The following is an 18,721-nucleotide window of genomic DNA, read 5'->3' as shown; positions in this document are numbered from 1 at the left end:
CCTCCCCCGAAGCCCTCCTGGCTTGGGATGAGGGGCCCCCAAGCCTCCCTGAATGGGTTCCAGCGTTGCTGAGTGGCTCTGGTTCTGTTGTTGGAGACCTGAGCCCCTGGCCGGAATGGGGGGTGGGGTGGCAGGTAATGCCCCCTCCCCCGTCCGGTGGTGGAACCCTAGAGGGGCCGGACAGGAGAAGGGAGAAGGGTCGACGGAGAGGGGAGTCTGATCCTGGGCCTCGGGCATAGAGGAATGGGACGTTCCTAAACAGAGGTGAGGAACGGCGGGCTTCCCGAGCTAGGGGATTTGGGTGTGTGTCTGTGCTCAGAAAACAGCCGCCCCTGCCTGTGGCTGCCCTGGGGAGGCGTGGCTAAAGGGGGGCCGGGTTGCAAAGGGTCTTGAATGCCAGGCTAAGGAGTCTGGACTTTGTCCCGAGGGCACTGGGGAGCCACAGAAGGACTTTGAACAAGGAAGGGCAGGTTCCGGTTATTTATTTATTTGTTTGTTTGTTTACAGTTTAGCTGCGCCGCGCGGCTTGCAGGATCTCAGTTCCCCGACCAGGGATCGAACCCGGGCCACAGCAGTGACAGTGCTGAATCCTAACCACTAGGCCACCAGGGAACTCCTCAGGGTCAGATCTGAGTATCAGAAAGCTACTGTGTGAAGAAGAGGGGATTGGAGGGGGCAAGAGTGGAGGGCCCCAGCCTGCAGCGGGGCCCAGGTGGGAGAGGTTGGGGAGGCGGGGGAAGAGGCGGATGGATGAGACACACAGGAGGCCAGGTTGGGGGAAAGGAGGGAGCCGTGCAGGGCTCTGGCCTTGAGAGGGATGGAATGTGGGCCGGGAGCAGTTTGGAGGAGAGGATGTTAGGAAATTTAACATTAAAACATTTAAATGGGTATTGAGTGTTGTTGGGGTGGTTTTTTTAAAATTTTTTATTTATTTATTTTGGCCACGTGGCTTGTGGCATTTTAGTTCCCCGACCAGGATTGAATCCGGGCCCTCGGCAGTGAGAGCACGGAGTCCTAATCCCTGGACGACCACCAGGGAATTTCCCCGTTCTGGGTGCTTTAGAAGCCTTACCTGATCCTGACAATATACATCTCAATAACTCTAGTTCATGGAAGAGAAAATAGAGGCCAAAAGACATTTTTTTCATGCCTAAGGTCACCCAGGTGGGTGCCAGAGGCAGGCCTTGACCCTGAGCCGTCTGGCTCTCGAGCCAAGCTCTGTACCACTGGACGCAACCTCCTAGTGTCCAGGAGACGTCAGGGGGTTGTGCAGAGATGCAGGTGTGCACTGGAGGCCCGTGTGGACCCAGGAGAGATGTGGGGAATTATCAGCACAGAGGTGAGGAGTGGGAGCCGAGGGGAGGGCGACATGGCCCAGGGAGTGTGTGGGGATGGGTGAGGGACTGGGAGGAGCCCTGAGGGCCCAAGGGCCAGGAGGAGAGAGACGAAGAGCGCGGGAGAGAGAGAAGAGAGCGCTCAGGAAGGAGGAAGGAGCCCTGAGAAGTCAGGACACAGGAGACAGAAGAGGCCCTGAGCGTGGCCACGGAGGACACTGACAGGTCAGCTGTGGCAGGAGGAAAACCCCAAATGCTGCGGGACTGGGCGAGGGGTGCGTACCAGGAACGTAGGCAACTCCTGCCATGTTTGGCGCGCGTGAAGAGGAAGCACGTGATGGGTAGTGACCCAAGGCGGGGTCGGCTTGAAGGAAGAAGGTTCTGGAGTAAGTGGGGAGTTTGGGCCAACTCAAGGGCACTGATCTATAGCCCTTCTTCCTCGAGAATGGGAGGGCGGAGATGTGAAGAGAGTGGAGGAGTGGCTATAGCGGCATCAGGGGGAGATTCGGGACTGGACAGCTTGTCTAGGGCATCTCAGAGAGAAATGGGGGAGCCTGGGGACCCTGGAGGGGGCTTAGGGACTTGGATCCTGAGTGGAGATGGGTCCCTGGAGGCTGAGGCCCGGCCCCAGTAGGGGCTGAGGACCCTGGGACTTAGTCCCAAGAGGGCAGCCGGGTGCCTGGGGTGGAGGCCCTGGGGTCGTCCTGGCAGGAGTGGGTCCCGCAGCTGGGTTCTGCTGGGGAACTTCCCCAGCTCAGAGGCCCCTGGGAATTCTGAAGGGCTAGGACAGCCCCCTCCCACCAGGCCCACCCCAAGTCCTCCCAGAGTCTCCTCAGACCAGGGGTGGCCTGTCTCACTGCACAAAGGATCCCTTCAGGCCATCCTCAAGGGACTCCTTTCTCTGCACCTGCCCCCCCCGCAACAAACACACACGCAGAGGAGACCTGACACAAAGCTACCTCTGGATTATTTTATTCACATGGCTTGGCAAAATACGGGCACTCCGGCCAAAGAGCCAGGCACGGACTCCCGGGCCCTGACCGGGCAGCTGCCCGCCTCCCAGCCCTCTGAGGGTTAGTGCTAGTTATCTCACACACAGAACGAGGAGGAGGATGGGAAGACGGGAGGGGAGCCTTCCTCTGCTGAGGGGTTTCAGATGACGGCAGCCTGAGCCCCCTCCATCCTCGCGGGGCCTGGAGGGGTCTCCGAAAACCCCACGTTGGGCAGCCGGACCCGGAATCCACCTTCCTCCTGGGCCCTGGGGCTTAGGGACACCCGGGGGAAGCGGAACTTGGGCGACTTCTCCCCTCCGGGGGACTTGGGGGCCGCCTCGCCCTCCTGCCCCCGAGAGGCCTTGGAAGGGGTAGCCAGGCCCACACGGGGCAAGCGGACTCGGACGCGGCCTCGGCGCCCGGAGGCCCCTTCCCCGCAGCCCTCCTCGTCCTCGTCCTCGGGGCTGGGGGAGCCTTCCCCACCGGCCGCCTCGCTCTGGCTGAAGCCCACGCGGGGCAGCCGGAGTTTTGGGTTCCTGGCCTTCTCGGCCTCCTCAACCCCCTCCTTGGCCCGTGCCAGGCCGAACCGGGGCAGCCGCACCTTGAGCTTGTGTCCGGCATCGCCCTCGCCCTCGGACACCTGGTATTCAGCATGGCTGCCCACGGCGGGCGGGGAGAGCTCCACGTCCGGCAGCGAGAGGTGGAAGGTGCGCTCGGCCCCTGGGGGCTGGTCCCTGGGCCCCTCACCCCCCGCCGCATCTCTAGCCCCCAGCGTGGGCATCTTCAGCCTCGGCCCGCCCTCACCTGTGGCTGCCTCACCCACCTGCACCTCTCGGCTCAGCCCCACGCCCAGCTCAAGCTGGGGCACTGTCACAGCGGGCATCTTGAAGACACCCTCACCCACGAGCAGCTCACCACCCACCACCTGGGCTTCAGGTAGAGACAAGGTCACCTGAGGCACCTGGATCCTATAGCCTGGCGTGCCCTCTGCTGGAGGAGGCGCACTCTTGGCCTGCTGCCCGAGGGCGGCAGCCAGGCCAGCCTCCCCAAAGCTGGGCAGCTCCACCTGGGGCAGGGAGCTGCCCAGCGGCACCCTCGGCCCCGCATCCTGGCCCTCAGCGCCCACCTGCCTGGCTGCGGACATCTGCCCTTCCTCCTGGGCCCCCAGAGTAACCAATTCCACCTCAGGGATCTTAAGCTGCACAGCCGTGGACTCCGGCCTTTCCCCGGGGCTGACCCGCCCCCCCTGCATTTCTGCTTCCTTCCCTCGAGCCAGCCCAAAGGAGGGCATCTTCAGCTTGGGCATCTTCACCCTCGCATCCCAACCCCTGCTCTTGCCCTCCAACTCAGCCGCCCCTGGCACTAGTTCTCCTGCTTCGCTGTCCCGGCCTCTGACCCCAAACTTGGGCAGGCCGAACCTGGGCCCCTTGAGCTTGGCATCAGTCCCCGCCACCTCCGCCTTGCCTGCGGGCAGGTGGGAATCCAGGCTGAGCTGTGGGACGGACAGATCGAGGGCGGGCAGCAGGCCTGCCTCCGCCGTTCCTCTGGCCTCCGCCTCGGTGCCCACCCGAGCCCTCGGGAGTGAGATGGCAAATTTGGACACCTTTAGCTTGGCGGCTCGCCCAGCCCCCTCGGCCTCTGCCTTGGTCACCTTTGGCCCCGAGAGTCCAAACTTGGGCAGGGAGAACTTGGAGGAAGGCTTGACTTTCACCTCCGTCACCTCTACTTGCCCTTCCTCCACTGTGGGCAGCTGTGGCGTGACGATCTCAACGGAGGGCAACCAGAAGGCCATTTCCCCGACCCCTGCTACCACCCCGGGGGCTTCTGACTGCTCCACCTTGCCCACGTCGGCTGCTGGGACCTGCCCCTCCAGGCCGAAGGCCCCGGGCAGGTCTAGTTCCACTGAGGGCAGTGTGAGACGGGCGACACCCGCACGAGCCTCGCTGCCCGCCTCTGGCTTCAGACAGGGAAGTGTCACCAGCTTCCCCAAGGCCTCAGCGCTAGCCTCACCTGGCTTGCCTTGAGATGGGGACTCTGCCCTCCCTAGCTTGGGCATGGTCATCTTGGACATCTTGAAGCCCAATTCCACCCTCTCTGCTTCCTCTGCCCTGGCAGCTTTTAGCTGCACCTCTGGAGCCTTGGGCAGCTTCGCCTCAGGTGCCTTTGGCAGATGCACGTCTGGGACCTTTGGCGTCTGCACTTCCGGCAGCCGCATCTCCGACACCTTTGGCAGCTGCACTTCCGGGAGCTGCACGTCCGGCACGACCATCTCGGGCAACTTGGGGAGTTTCATCTCTGAGACTTTCGGCAGCTGCACCTCTGGGAGTCGCACCTCTGGCACAGCCATCTCGGGCACCTTCGGGAGCTTCATCTCGGGGAGTTTCATCTCAGGAACTTTCGGCAGCTGCACTTCTGGGAGCTGCACATCCGGCACGACCATCTCGGGCAACTTGGGGAGTTTCATCTCCGAGACTTTTGGCAGCTGCACCTCTGGGAGTCGCACCTCTGGCACAGCCATCTCGGGCACCTTCGGGAGCTTCATCTCGGGGAGTTTCATCTCAGGAACTTTCGGCAGCTCCACTTCCGGGAGCTGCACTTCCGGCACGGCCAGCTCCGGCACCTTTGGGAGTTTCATTTCGGGGCATTTCATCTCGGGCACCTTCGGGAGTTGCACCTCAGGAACTTTCGGCAGCTGCACCTCTGGAAGCCTCACCTCTGGCACAGTCAGCTCCGGCACCTTTGGGAGTTTCATCTCTGACACTTTGGGGAGCTCCACCTCTGGGAGTCGCACATCTGGAAGGGCTGCCTCGGGCATTTTGGGGAGCTTGACGTCTGGGGCCTTGGGGAGCTTCACCTCAGGCCCCTTGGGCACCTTGACCTCAGGCGGCGAGACCCCGATGCCAAGGGAGGGCATCTTGATGGTGGGCAGCTTCAGCTTGCTCTCGACGGCTTCAGGGGCAGCGGGCCGGGGCTCCAGGAGAGAAAGCCCAAAGGTGGGCATTCGAAGTCTGGGCCCCTTCACCCTGGCCTCAGGGCTGCCCTTGGCCACCTTGGCCTCAGCAACTTCCTTTGCTCGAGCCCCAAAGCGGGGGAAACTGAGGCGGGGCATCTTCAGGGCCACCTCAGGTGCCTCTACTCGGGCCTCCGCCTCTGCACCGGGCAAGGCCAGGTCCACCTCCACTGTAGGCGCTGCCACGTCCAGGGTGGGCACCGTCACTGCCGCAGCCCCTTCCCGGGTCTCCAGGCAGGGAAGTGTGGGGAGCGAGGGCAAGGTGGGCAGCTCCACCTGGGGGACCTGGATCCCTCCAGCCGCAGGCTCCACGGCAGGTGCAGCTGGGGCTCCCAGCCCAAGGGTTGGCAAGTGGAGGGCAAAGCCGCTGACTACCTCTGCTGCAGGGGCCACCTCCCCCTTGGGGGCTGCGACCCGGGGAGCTGTGAATCGGGCTCCTGCAGCCACCTCGGCCTCTGCTTTGGCCTTCCTGGGGGGAGGAGTGGCAGCGGCCAGTCGGGCTACCTGGTCCTCTTCAGCCTCTTCTCGGACACGTAGCCGAGGCAGCTGGAGGCGCCGGCGGGTGGGGGCAGCTGGGACAGGACCTTTGACAGCCTCGGCTTTGAGGCCTCGACGCAGACGGGAGAACTTGGGAAAGGAGAATTCGACGTCAACAGGGGCCAGGTCTGCAGGGACCCCCAGGGCCCCGGGCACCACCATCTTCTTCTTCTTCACAGGGGACAGACTCTGGATGTTCTGAGGAGAGAGGAGAGAGGCAGGAGGCGGTGGGACAGTGGGAGGCCTGGGGTGGACAGGGGGAGCCCCACGTGGTTATTTTACCAGGCTGCGGATGTGCTGGATTGAGCATCTTGTCCCCAAAACACCATCCCCACTTCCTGCCTGTCATTTCACCCTTACTGCCCCGGAAGGCAAAGACTTTCGTTTAGAATCTTACGGTGAGTCAACAGGAGTGTAGAAACTGTGACCCAAGACTTCTGGCTCCTCCTCCAGGATTTTCCCCCAAACCCTCACTCTAGAGATGGGGAAACTGAGGCCCAAGGAGGGAAAGAAACTTGTCAAGGGTCACTCAGCAGTAAATGAACTGCCCTCAGGCTTGAACCTCGCCTCTCTGGTTCAGAGCGCCCTGGTTCAGGACCCCTGACGAGGTGGGTGAGGGTCCTGGTTTGGGATGGGTGGGTCCCCCTCCCCAGGGAGGAGTTTAGGGGCAGAGAACAGGAGCCAGTGGATGGGATTAGCGCTGGGTTAGTGACGAGACAGAGGGCAAGGCTGGCCCACCAGTGTGGGGCAGTGGGGCTCACGGCGCAGAGACAGGATCGCTGGGGCAGTCCAGGGCCATAACCGGGCTAAGCACGCGTACCAGCTTGGCCACCTTGGCCCGCGGGCCCTTGATCTCGTAGCCGGCCACGGTCCCAGGCCGCAGCGCCAGGTCCCCGGTGGGCACAGTGCGCTTCAGGCAGAAGGAGACCTTGTAAGGCTCGGCGCATTGCAGCAGGCGTAGCGCGTCCTCGTACTTGAAGTTCTCGAAGAACACTCGGGCGCTCAGCAGCTGGTCCCCTGCAGGCCGGGTGGAGGTGGGCGGGGCGTGGGCATCTCTCGGCTCCGCCCAGGCCTGGTTCCACCCACTTCTCTGGAGCCTGCGCAGCGAGGCGCCTCCCAAATTTTTGGCCCCGCCTATACCCGAGCACAAGATTGAGACGCAAAGTGCCTCCTGGTTTGAGGTTCTGACACTTAAGGACAAAGCCACAGCCTCGGCCTTGGCCCCGTCTCCCTCACTGAGCAAATCCAAGCCCATTCAGGTCACACCCCTCCCCTTTTTACCCCCCTCCCCCATCCTCACACTTCAGACACTAACTTTGCTTCTTTTACTGAGAGAACAGAATCAGAAGAGAACTTCCAGAAGCTCCCACCCCATTATTCAACCCTCTGATCCTGTGGCGGTTTTCTCCACTCTCCACCTGTTCTAGGTAGGGATAAACCATCCCCACTCCTAGCTCTGGTCAATCCCTCCACCACCTTTTCAGGGACACACACCAGCAATTCTCCCCCCTCTCCCCACATTATCAGTTTGTTCCTCTCGTCTACATTATTCCCATCAGCATACAACATACCATTCTTTCTCCCATAAGAAAGGTTGTCTTGACCTCACTCCTTCTGGAGCTCCTGCCCCATTTATCTGTTCACCTTGATGGCAAAATTCATTGAGTTGTCTAGCTGCATTATTTCCAGTTCTCCAATTACACTTTTTACATCCCCCCTCCCAGATCCTTGAACTGCTCCTCTCAAGGTCCCATGCAGTGACCTCTGTGTGGTTACGTCCAACGGTCAAGTCCCAGGCTTCATCTGCTTGAACTCCTGCTTGAGACCCAGCTTCACTCTCCTCTCCTTCATCTACTTGCTTGGCTTGGCTTCCAGGGTGCCACACCTTCTGGAACCTCCCTCGAGCTTCCTTCTCAGCCTCCTGGGATGGTTCCTCCCCATCTCTCAGACCTCTTAAAGACACACAGTCCCAGAGCTCTGGCCTTGGACCTCTCCTCTGCTCCATCTACATGCTACACTCATCCCTTTGGGAAGCTCATCCAGATTCAGGAGTTTAAAGATCATAAATATGCTGACTCCCAAGTGTATCTCTCCAGCCCAGCACTACCCCCTCCATCCTAGACTCAAATATCCAACTATCCCTCCACATCTCCACCTTGGGGTCCACCTCTCATCTGACAGATCCAAACTATATTCCTGGTTTTCCTGCAAACAAGCTCCAGCCCCAGTGTTCCCCATTTGTGGGACTACCAACTCCATTCTCAGGTCAAGAATCCCTGGACACATCCTTGACTCCTCTCTTTCCAACCCACCCCATATCCAGTCCTGAAGGCTCTTCACCTTGATGGCAAAAGTCATTGAGTTGTCTAGCTGCATTATTTCCACCTCTCCGATTACACTTTTGACACCCGCTTCCCAGAGCCTTGAACTGCTCCTCTCAAGATGCTATGCAGTGACCTCTATGTAGTTAAGTCCAACGGTCAAGTCCCAGACTTCATCTGCTTGAACCCCTGCTTGAGACCGAAATGATATGCAGAATCCAAACCCTTCTCTTCATCTCCAATAACACTCTTTTGGCCCCAAGCATCACCAATCTCTTACCTGGATAATCACAGTAGCCTCTTTTCCTGCTCCCCATCCTGCCCTCCACCACCCCCAGTCTACCGCTAACATAGCATTTCAACACAGTCAATTCATGTTCTTTCTTCACTCACAAACCTTCCAGATTAAAAGTCAAAGTCTTCCCCATGGCCTATAAAGCCCTCTAAAAACTACCCTTTCTCTTACCTCTCTGGCCTCATCTCTTACTCTACTCTTCAATAACTCTACTCCATCCACCCTGGCTTCCTTGCTGTTCCTCCAACAAGCCAGGCACACTCCCATCTTGGGGCATTTGCACTGGCTGTTCTCTCTGCCTGGAATGCTCCTCCAGATGGCCACATAGCTCATTCCCTTACCTTCTTCAGGCCTTTCTGCTCTTCCTGGCTCACCCTATTTAAAAATGCAGCTTCTATTTAAAAATGCAGCTTCTGGGACTTCACCGGTGGCACGGTGGTTAAGAATCCGCCTGCCAATGCAGGGGACACGGGTTTGAGTCCTGGTCCGGGAAGATCCCACATGTCGCAGAGCAACTAAGCCCGTGCGCCACAACTACTGAGCCTGCGCTCTAGAGTCCGTGAGCCACAACTACTGAGTCCACGAGCCACAACTACTGAAGCCCACGCGCCTAGAGCCTGTACTCCACAAGAGAAGCCACTGCAATGAGAAGCCCGCCCACCACTACGAAGAGCAGCCCCCAATCGCCGCAACTAGAGAAAGCCCGGGAGCAGCAATGAAGACCCAATGCAGCCATTAATTAATTAATTAATTAATTGATTAATTTTTAAAAATGCAGCTTCCATCCTGGCATCCGTAAGCATATATCGCCTTCTAATTTACTGTGTATTTTACATATTTTGCTTAAATATGTCCCTCCTCACTAGAACGTAAGCTCCATAAGTGCAGAGAATGTTATCTGTTTTGTTCACAGCAGTAGCCCAAGCACCCAGGATAATATCTGGAAATAGAAGGCACTTAGTAAATAGTTGTTGCATGAATAAATCGCATCAGCCTCAGCCATGTTACCTAAAATATCCCTTACTAAGCTCCCCTCCCCACCCCCTCCAAGTTGTTAACTCCGCCTCTTTTCTTCAGCCTCAACAACAAAACAATAACTAGCACTTACTTAGTGCTTATCGTGTACTACTTAGCTACGTGCTGTGTTTTCAAGTACTGACTCATTTAATCCACATAATAACCCTATGAGATAAGTACTAGAATTAGTCCTATTTTAGAGGTGAAAAAACCGAGGCACAAAAAGATCACAAGATAGTAAACTGCACACCTGGGAATCGAACCGAGACAATGAACCTCCAGAGCTCCTGCTCGGATCAACCGCAAAGCCGATAGGTAACACAAAGCCCTGCCCCTAGCCCTTAACCCCGCCTCCTGGTCCCGGTACCCAGGGCAGCTTCCCAACCCCGCCCCCGCAGGAAAGCCCCGCCCCATGCCCCCGCCCCGCTCACCTTCCTGCAGGCTGAGGCTCCTGGCCGCAGGTGAGTCCTCACGCAGCTCGCGGACGAAGATTCCCTCCTTGCCGCCGCCGGCTACGTTGATGCCGCTGACCCCGGTCTGTGCCTCTGTCTCCACGATGATCTCCACCAACTCCGCCCGCCTCAGCTCCTGCGGAGGGCGGCGAGGGGTCGCCATGGGGCGCTAGGGCGGGACCTCGCCCAGAGCCCGCCATTGAGCTTAAAAGCGGCTCTTAACCGGGTCCTCAGGGCACAGGCGCCTCGGCGGGGCTCAGGCAGGTTGTGCGGGCCCACCCTCTCCAGCATCTCCCCTTTAAGTGAGCACGGGGGCCGCTCGCTCAGTGAGACCCCGCGAAAGGGTTCAACGGCTCTCGAGGATCACAGGCCTGGTGGAGCCCCAAAGACCGCTGTCGGGAGAGGCGGGGCGCGGGGTGGTGTTGTAGAGGAGGGGCGGCGTGGGGAGGCCAGAGGGAACCTGAGTTGTGACTGAGAGGCGGGCCTGATATGAGGGCGGGGCTGTGCCTTCCCCCCCCAGGGGCGTGGCCAGTTCGGGGCGGGGCTAGAGTTGGAGCATTTGCGGATAGAGGCGGTTGCCTGAGAGGAGCGGCGAAGGATAGGAAATGGGTGCGGCTAGAGTGTAACCGTGGAGGTGCGGAGCGGACCCATAGTCTGTGGACGGGCTTGAACTATGGGGAGGGGCTTTAATGACAGCAGAACAGGGGTGGGATGGAGGATGGGGTCCCGAAGAAAGGGCCGACCCTTAGTGGTGCGGTATGGAGGGGTGCAGGTGGGACTGGCCTCCTTGAAGGCTTGAGGTGTGTGACTGTGCCCTATTGTGGGCTCTATGACCCCAAGCCCTGCATAACGCCCATTGGAGAGGGAATCCAGTGAAGAAAGGTGCGTGGGTAATGAGTGGTGGGCTGGCAGACGTGGTATTCCTGGTATTTACTGTAAATGGTGCTGACCTGGCCCTGGCCCAACAGTGCAATGTGGGATCCACACCCGGGCTTCCCAGAAGAAACAGTGAAAGACCTCAGTTCCACGACCATCCAGGAACCCAATCTGCTGTGTGTCTCGGCGAGGGGGGACTTTGCCCTCTCTGGACCCATTTTCCCTACTGTAAATTTGGGTAACAGGTGTACTGGAAGGAGTCTCTGACTGTGAGCTGAGACCTGAAGCAACAGAGATGTGACAGGTTGCTGTAGTGGGTAGTGCATTGAGGCTGGTACAGACTGGGGTTGAGACCAGGGCTTGGAGAGGGGAAAGCAGGTCTGGCCAGATGCTCCACAGCAGTGGCCCCGGGACTGGAGAGTTGGGCGGAGCATGGTGAGAAGGGGTAGGAAGAGTTGTGGTAGAGGCAGCAGGGAAAAGCATGACCATCCCCACCACCCTTAGGCCCTGGGCTAAGCATGTTATGTGTGGCATCTCCTTTCATCCTCCCCACAGCTTGGGCACAAAGGTCCAGGGAAGTGAAGTGACTGCCTAATGCCACACAGCAAGGTAAGCAGTGGGGCCTCAACCTCAGGTCTGTGACCTCAGAGCCCATAAGCCGTCCTGTAGGCCGTGGCCTCCGTGCACTTTACTCCCTGCCTGCCACCCCTCGGCCTCAGCTTGACTCCTGTAAAAGGAGACCTGCTCTGTGCCTGGCATCCAATGGGATGCAGTCAGTTGCTAGTGCTGCGTCTCCATAACAGTGAAAGCCGTTAACATTCGAGGAGGCTTCTTAGGTACCAGGCCCTGGGCAAATGACACAAGTGTGAGTCCTCAGCACCCTCAGAGGTGGGGACCATTGCCCCATTTCACCGATGGGGAAACTGAGGATTAGAAAGTTTAGGTCATCTGTTCAGGGCTGTACAGCTGAAGTGATAGGGTTGGGATGTAAGCCCACGGGTCCAAAGCCCATGTCTTTAACCCCTACACCATCCTGCCTCTTCTGATGGAGGGTTTCTACTCTATTTTTTTAAGCTTATTATTGTTAATATAATTCCATTATGCTCAATGAATTAGCTTCTTTGAATCTTAGTCGTGCCAGGTACTGTGTTAAGCACATTACAAATGTTAATTTTTTTTTTCCTTCACAGTGACCCACAAAATAGGCCCTGCAGCTGTCTCCATTTCACAGATGGGGAGACTGAGGCCCAGAGAAGCCAGGAAGTGTCTCCTTGCTACCCTAGTCCGTGCCTCCCACCAAGACCCCACAAGTCCCCCCTTGCAGGATGTATTGGGAGCTCACCTCAGCACTCCGGCTCCTGGCCTCCATGGCACTGCTGGGAGTCACCTGGGCCCCAGGCTCCTGCTTCCTCTCTCCCTTCTGCTGCAGGACCAGTTTCAGTTCTGCATGAAGCAGCTGCCTCTGAGCCTGCAGGGGCAGGGATGGAGGCTTGAGGCCAGGAGAGGATGAGAGGAGAAGCCTGGGCTTAAAGGAAGAGGTCAAGGTGGGTATGAGAAGGGGAGAAGGGCCCCCCCCCATCCCAGCTATCCTCTTACCACTGCCTGGGAACAAGCACCCCCTCCTAACAGGAGCCCAGCCTGGGGTGGTGCACCGTCGTCTGCGGGGCTCGCGCCCTTCCTCTGGGGTCTCGCTGCCTGCCAGGGAGAGACCAGGTCATGAGGCTCCAGACAGGTGAGGGAGGGGCAGGGAGGGGCATGTGGCACGAGCCAGTGCTCACCTCAGGGTCACCTCCAGCTCCTTGGGCCTCCTGGGTCCGGGACTCTAAGAAGAATAACGGGAGCATTACTATCAGCTAACCCCACGGATTGCTTCCTGAGTGTCTGACCCTTCCCACACTCTGTCAATACTCTATCTCCCCAGGAATTCCCTGGCAATCTAGTGGTTAGGACTCTGCGCTTCCACTGCCGGGGGCACAGGTTTGATCACTGGTCAGAGAACTAAGATCCTGCATCCTGTGCTGTGTGGCCAAAAAAAAAAAAAAAAAAGGGTACTCTATCCCCATAGTGCAGGTGGGGGCAGTAAGGCTCAGAAGACCTTTATCCTAGGTGACACGGCAGTATAGCCAGAACTGACTCCTAGGCCTTTCTGACAGCAGAGCCCCTACCTATGCCAACCACCTCAGCTGACTGAGGGGGCCAAATTCACTGTAAAATCATTATATCTACTGCCATGTACTCCCTGTAGGCAAATCACCTCACCTCTCTGTGCCTCAGTCTCCTCATCTATAGAATGGGGAGAATGAGGGCACCTACCTCCCAGGGCTGTTAGGAGGATCAAATGTGTTTGTAAATATACAGTGCCAGGCATATGGTGGGCACTTCATAAGCACTTGCTATGATTATCACTAAGAACTTCCTGTGGTCTTGATCTTGTGTTGACTATCCCACGGGGGTCATTGCATGTGGATTTCAGAACACCCCTGTGAGGTCAATACGATTACTGAGCTTGTTACAAAGAAGACACCTGAGGCTGGGAGAAGGAAAGTCACTTTCCTGGGTCACAAATGACCCAGCCAGGACTTGAACTTGTCTGAAAGCTCCAGCTGCTCATACGGATAATAACTAATGGGCATTGTGTGGTTACTCTTTGCCAGTCCTGTGCTAAGACCTTCACTTTCCACCTCACCGCAGAAAACCCTAACCCCACAACATTGTAAATCAACTATACGCCAATAAAAAATAATTTAAAAAAAAAAAAAAGAGAGAGAAAGAAAACCCTAATCCCTGAGAGAGGCCAAGGACCTCGCTCAAGGTCACACAGCACAGCAAGAAGGAGGTAGAGCTGGGATTTGCGTGCAGCCTCCCCGACAGGCCCTTCTGGGGAAAAGGGGATGGATCCTGTCTCCCTCCTCCGAGCCCCCGACTCTGGCCTTGTCCTCCCAGCCCCCAGCTGGCATGCCAGCCCGCCAACCCCCACTCCACAGGGAAAGGTCAGGCCTCACGAGGCACATTCCCTCAAACAATGGCCCATCTGCTGTGCCCAGTCACATTCCGCCCCTGCCCACCCACCCCAGCTGCACAATGGCCCTTCATAGCCCACCACTGGCCAGGATAGAGGAGACAGGGACCCCCTCAATGCTCCAGCTGTACCCACTTCACTGGTTGCCCCCCGCAAGGTGTCAGAAGGCTCCTCTCTGGCTCTCCTAGGGGTCCTGGTCCCCCCTGTGAGGCCCCAGCCCCTCCAAGTAGTGGTTGGCTCCCACATCTGGATTATTTCCTCTGAACTGGGCCTTATGCTGGCACCCTTAGGCCTCGAAATCACTCTGGATGTGATGGCTATTTTAGGGTTGAAAGCTGAGGCTCAGAGAGGGGAAGTGACCTGTCTGGGGTCACACAGCTAGGACCTGTACCCTTGACCCCAACTCTGCACCTTCACTTGTGTTGGTGGCTCTGAGCACTGGAGGAGGCCCAAGCAGCAAAACAGCTGAGGCAGGAGTTGGGCTGGGCAGAGGGGATCAAGGGTGCCAGGAACAGGCATTTTTAGAGGGACCTCGTTGGTGCCAACCCTGAGCCAGGCAGACACTTTATAGACATGGCCTCATGGTACCCATTTTACTGATGAGTAAATGAGGGTTAAGAAACGGGATATAACAGGGAATTCCCTGGCGGTCCAGTGGTTAGGACTCCGTGCTTCCACTGCAGGGGGCCCGGGTTCGATCCCTCATCACGGAACTAAGATCCCACATGCCATGTGGCCTGGCCAAAAAAAAAAAAAAAAAGAGAGAGAGAGAGCCAGGATATCACTGTGAGGGAGTTGGGACTTGAACCCAGGTCTGAAATGCTAACTCTGACTCCCTGATATAACGTAGTATCCTGAGCTGGGGGTGAGAGAAGCCTGCTACTTGTAGGAGGTGGTGGAGATGGAGGGGAGGATCCCTTAGGCCGCAAGCTCCCTGCTCCAGGACAGGCCAGAGAAGGTCACACCCAGAGGCTGGCACAGGAAGCTCAGCCAGGGTGAGGGCAAGAGAGAGTGCCCTGCCCGGGACAGCTGCCCAGCCCAGGTTATATTTAGCCCAGCTGTGCCCTTCCTGAGCCACGTACCCAGCTCCTGGGGTGGGATGGGGTGGGAGCAGCTTCGGAAGGAAGCAGCTTTGGAGGGGCCCAACCCCGGGCACTCTCTGTTCCCAGATCTGCCTGTCCCACTAGGCAGGGGAAGGAGGGGTAGGGAGGTGGGGTTGGGGGGGCTGACTTGTGTTAGGGGAAGATCTAACGGGGATTCCCTGGAGAATCAAGGCCAGGCAGGACCCTCCAGAGGCCAACAGCCCACTTCTTGAGCGATTCCTGTGACGCTGCCTTACTACATTCCTGAGCTTCCAGAATTCTGAGAGTCCCCATTTCTTGAGCACTTACTATGTGCAAAGATCCTTCCCCACCTGGGCTCCTTAACTCCTGAAAACACCTCCCTGGGGAAATCACAACTTAGATGCCCATTTAAGATGTCACTCATGCCCTTCAGTGTGGCTGGGGTGAGGGGTTGTCATTTGTACCCTGGGCCCCCTCAGCTGAGCTGGGCCTGCTGAGGAATCCCCCAGATTTGCCTCACTGTACCCTCCTCCCCCCACCAGGGCTGGCGCCAACCTCCTTTAGGAATTCTCCCCTCTCAGAGCCTCAGCCACCCCAACCACCAGAGGGATCTGGTGCCCCTGCAATGGGAGTGGCGGGTAGACCTGACTCATCTGGGCCCCTAGGTGTTGTCTGAGGCCATCTAGTGATGTTGAGGGGAGAGGCGTTCTGGCAGAGGCTTCCAGCTGCCTCCGTTAGGGCCTGCTCCAGCACTCCTCAGGTTTGAATACTTGGGCAAGGTATTGCACCTCTCAGGGCCTCAGTTTCTTCATCTGTAAAATGGAGCCGATAAGAGTGGCTTTGAGGAATTTTGAGACAACAGCAGGTGCTTAGAATATTCAGAGAATATAGTAAATGCTCAAGGAACATAAACTAGTCTCTGACAGCAAGTGTGTCTGTGCATCTCAAATTGTCTCATATCCAGCCTTTGCTCACAGTGGCCCCACTTTCTCCCCTACCAAAGAGGAGCTTTGGGTGAGGGACAAAATGCAGCTCGGGCACCAGCCTCCAACCAACAAGATCAGCCTTGCCTCCCCAGCACTCTATTCCAGGGACAAAAAAGCCTGTCCCACCCCCAGCATCTTGCCCGAGCTCTTTATAACTAGCAACTCATTTACTCTCACGTCAGCCCTGGGAGGTAGCCTCCCTCAGCCCATTTTAGAGATGGGAAAGCAGAGGCACAAAGAATGAAATATCTTGCCCAAGACGACACAGCTAGAAAGAAGAGAACATTGGGATTTGAACCCAGGGTCTGGTTCCAAGGTCTGTACCTTTAACTCCTATACCACGCAGCCTCCTGGGCCCCAGACACCTTCCCAGCACCTCCCAAGATCCTGGGTCTCATTCCCACGGCTTCTCAGCCTGGCCAGGAAGGGAACTGGCGGGCAGGTCTCTTACCACTGGGCCTCCAGACACCTCGAGAGCTCCTGGTCCGTCTGCTCAGCCCCAGCCCCAAGCTGGGGGGGAAAAGGAATGGGGAGGGGGAGGAGGGGGAGACCCCAGCCATTGGCTGCTGAGGTATGACATCACCAGGGGGTGTGTGGTAGGGAAACAAACATCCCCATCTCCCAGCTACTTCCACCCGCAAGGGGGTGGGAACCACAGAAGAGAAGCCAAGACAGCCCAGTGCTGTTCCCTTGCCTGGGCTGAGACCTCCACCATGAGCCCCGCTCCTGGGATTTGCACGTCGCTGGTGGCACTCGGAGACTCAGCCCCTCACCAGCACTATTCCCTGGCTTCCACACCCAGGCATGGCCCCGTGGGTTCCTGGGGCCCCTAGATTAAACTTCTACTCCCTCCCCTGGTCAATTTGGGTTCAAATCCCAGCTCAGCCACGTCCTGGCTGTGTGAACTTCGGCAAGTCGCAACATCTTTCTGGGCCTCAGTTTCTTCATCTCTAAAACAGGGGTAGTAAAAGTGCCCACCTTATGGGTTTCTTGTGAAGATAAAATGGGTTAAGAGAGACTAAAAATTTTAATAAGTGCCTAGCCCGGAGTGAATGCTACTTATACATATATTGTATTCTTCACACAAATTAGGGCACCAGCTAGACTTCTCAGGGGACTTTTGGTCTGAGTGAGACTGGGGCCAGGGGAGCCCCACTTCTCTGTTTAATGGAGTTGCCATTTCAGGGGGCACCTATCATGTACTAAATACTGTGCTGGGCACCCAAAGCTCGGCTCCTGGAATCAAGGACGCAAGACAGATTATGCCCAATTTTTAGCTACAAAGCCAGGGGGTGGTGGAGCTGGGGTCCAACCCCGGTTCTGCTGGACCCCAAAGACCCTGCAACACACATCTGTCCCCTTCATAAAACAGACAAGGAGGCTCAGAGAGGGGAATGACACCAAGGTCACCCACAGCAGGTAATAGGTAGCACCAGGATTTGAACCCAGACCTGCCCAACTCCCAAACCAAGGCCACTAGGCCTCACCCTGACCCCCTGACCCCCGGCCCCCAGCCTTCCCTGACTCACCAGACCCCGGGAGGCGGCACAGGGAGCACAAGTACCCCCACATGCCCCTCACACCCACCCGGCCGCTGCCTCGGGTGCTCCTGGCTCTCTGAGCCCGGGCCTGGGGCTGGGGCTGGGAAGAGGCAGGGGATTACCCCCAAAATGCACGTCAGCAGCTTCGGCCCCATTGTCCAGCCAGGCACGGCCACCAGGCCCTCAGCTCCGTCGGCACCCTCACCCTTCACATCGGCTCAGCTGGCCCCTCTGCGAATTCATCCCCCTCCCCACACTGAGAAGTTGGGGCCTACTCCCGAGGGCATGGGGGACTAGGAACTAGTTGGCAGGAACCCAGAATGCTAGGGCCCTCCCCCCCTCTCTCCGAAATGCCCCCTGCCCACTCTCAGCCACCGGGGAAGGCAGGAATGTGCTGACCTCTGGGAAATGCCTTCTAGGCCTGGCAGCCACCAAGGGTTGGGGTGCGGTGGAACCCAGCCAGAACCCTCCCCCCGGGAAGGGTGGAAGGAACAGCGTGGTCAGGGCTGCTGGTGGGCCTGAGGAGACCCTTCCTCCATTGCAGGTGCGCTCTCTCTCTCTCTCTCTCTCTCTCTCTCATTCATTGATTCATTCAAACACTCATCTGTTCATTTATTCATTCAACAAACATTCACAAGCCCTTGGTGACAGGCCCTTTGCTGGGCACTGGGGACACTGACAGACCTAAATTCACCACGGGGGGCAGGCTCAGTACAGGATTCCTGGAGTCAAACTGGAGGGCTGAGGAGGAGGGAGCCAGGTAAAAGGCTAGGGAAGAGTTTTCCAGAAGGAGGGAGGAGGAACACGGGCAAAGCACCAGCGGGGAGAGAGGGAGCAGTCCTTTATCCAATGTCAGCAGTCAATGAGCACCTGGTCTTGTGCCCAGCCCCATGCTGGATGGTGCTGGGGACACAGTGTGACCAAGATAGCCTGGGCCTGCTTTCACAGAGTTCACAGTCCAACAGGGAGGCAGACCCAGAGTGGCCAGGGTTGGGATGGGGGAATTGCAGACAGAGAGGTCAGAGCCTTGCTGGGGTAGCCCAGGAAAGGTACCTACTTCACCCTAGGAAGGGAGATCAGGGAAGGCTTCCTGTAGGAAGGGACATGTGAGCTGAGACTTGAATGACCCATAGGATCTAGGCAAGAGAAGAGGGAGTGTGGAAATTCCCTTGCGGTCCAATGGTTAGGACTCTGTGCTTCCACTGCAGGAGGCATGGGTTTGATGTCTGGTCAGGGAACTAGGATCCTGCAAGCCACACAGCTTGGCCAAGAAAACA

The 18,721-nt window shown here is 57.7% G+C and overlaps 1 protein-coding gene and 1 non-coding gene across 8 annotated transcripts; both read right to left on the bottom strand.

Moving 5' to 3' along the window:
* Positions 1–540: 540 nt before the first annotated feature.
* TRNAD-GUC (transfer RNA aspartic acid (anticodon GUC)) lies at positions 541–612 on the bottom strand. Its single transcript has one exon. It is a non-coding gene; the product is annotated as a tRNA-Asp (tRNA).
* A 1,670-nt stretch (positions 613–2,282) lies between these two features.
* Positions 2,283–16,397, bottom strand: PRX (periaxin). 7 transcript variants are annotated; one of them, XM_067019377.1, is made up of 7 exons: positions 16,355–16,397; positions 12,613–12,656; positions 12,431–12,529; positions 12,177–12,354; positions 9,938–10,094; positions 6,694–6,890; positions 2,283–6,071 (listed from the first exon to the last, which is right to left on the bottom strand). In XM_067019377.1, the coding sequence occupies exons 4-7, from the start codon at positions 12,201–12,203 to the stop codon at positions 2,487–2,489; spliced, it is 3,966 nt and encodes a 1,321-aa protein (XP_066875478.1). In that variant the 5' UTR covers positions 12,204–12,354; positions 12,431–12,529; positions 12,613–12,656; positions 16,355–16,397; the 3' UTR covers positions 2,283–2,486. The 7 variants fall into 7 exon arrangements, with proteins under 7 accessions (XP_066875478.1, XP_066875476.1, XP_058901559.2 ...); XM_067019375.1 differs by having other exon boundaries at positions 12,177–12,359; positions 16,355–16,392; XM_059045576.2 differs by having other exon boundaries at positions 12,177–12,302; positions 16,355–16,392.
* Between the last annotated feature and the right edge of the window lie 2,324 nt (positions 16,398–18,721).

This window comes from Kogia breviceps, chromosome 18 (assembly GCF_026419965.1).
Source record: "Kogia breviceps isolate mKogBre1 chromosome 18, mKogBre1 haplotype 1, whole genome shotgun sequence".
In the NCBI taxonomy this organism is placed as follows: Eukaryota; Metazoa; Chordata; class Mammalia; order Artiodactyla; family Physeteridae; genus Kogia; species Kogia breviceps.
This window is presented reverse-complemented; position numbering and strand designations above follow the sequence as displayed.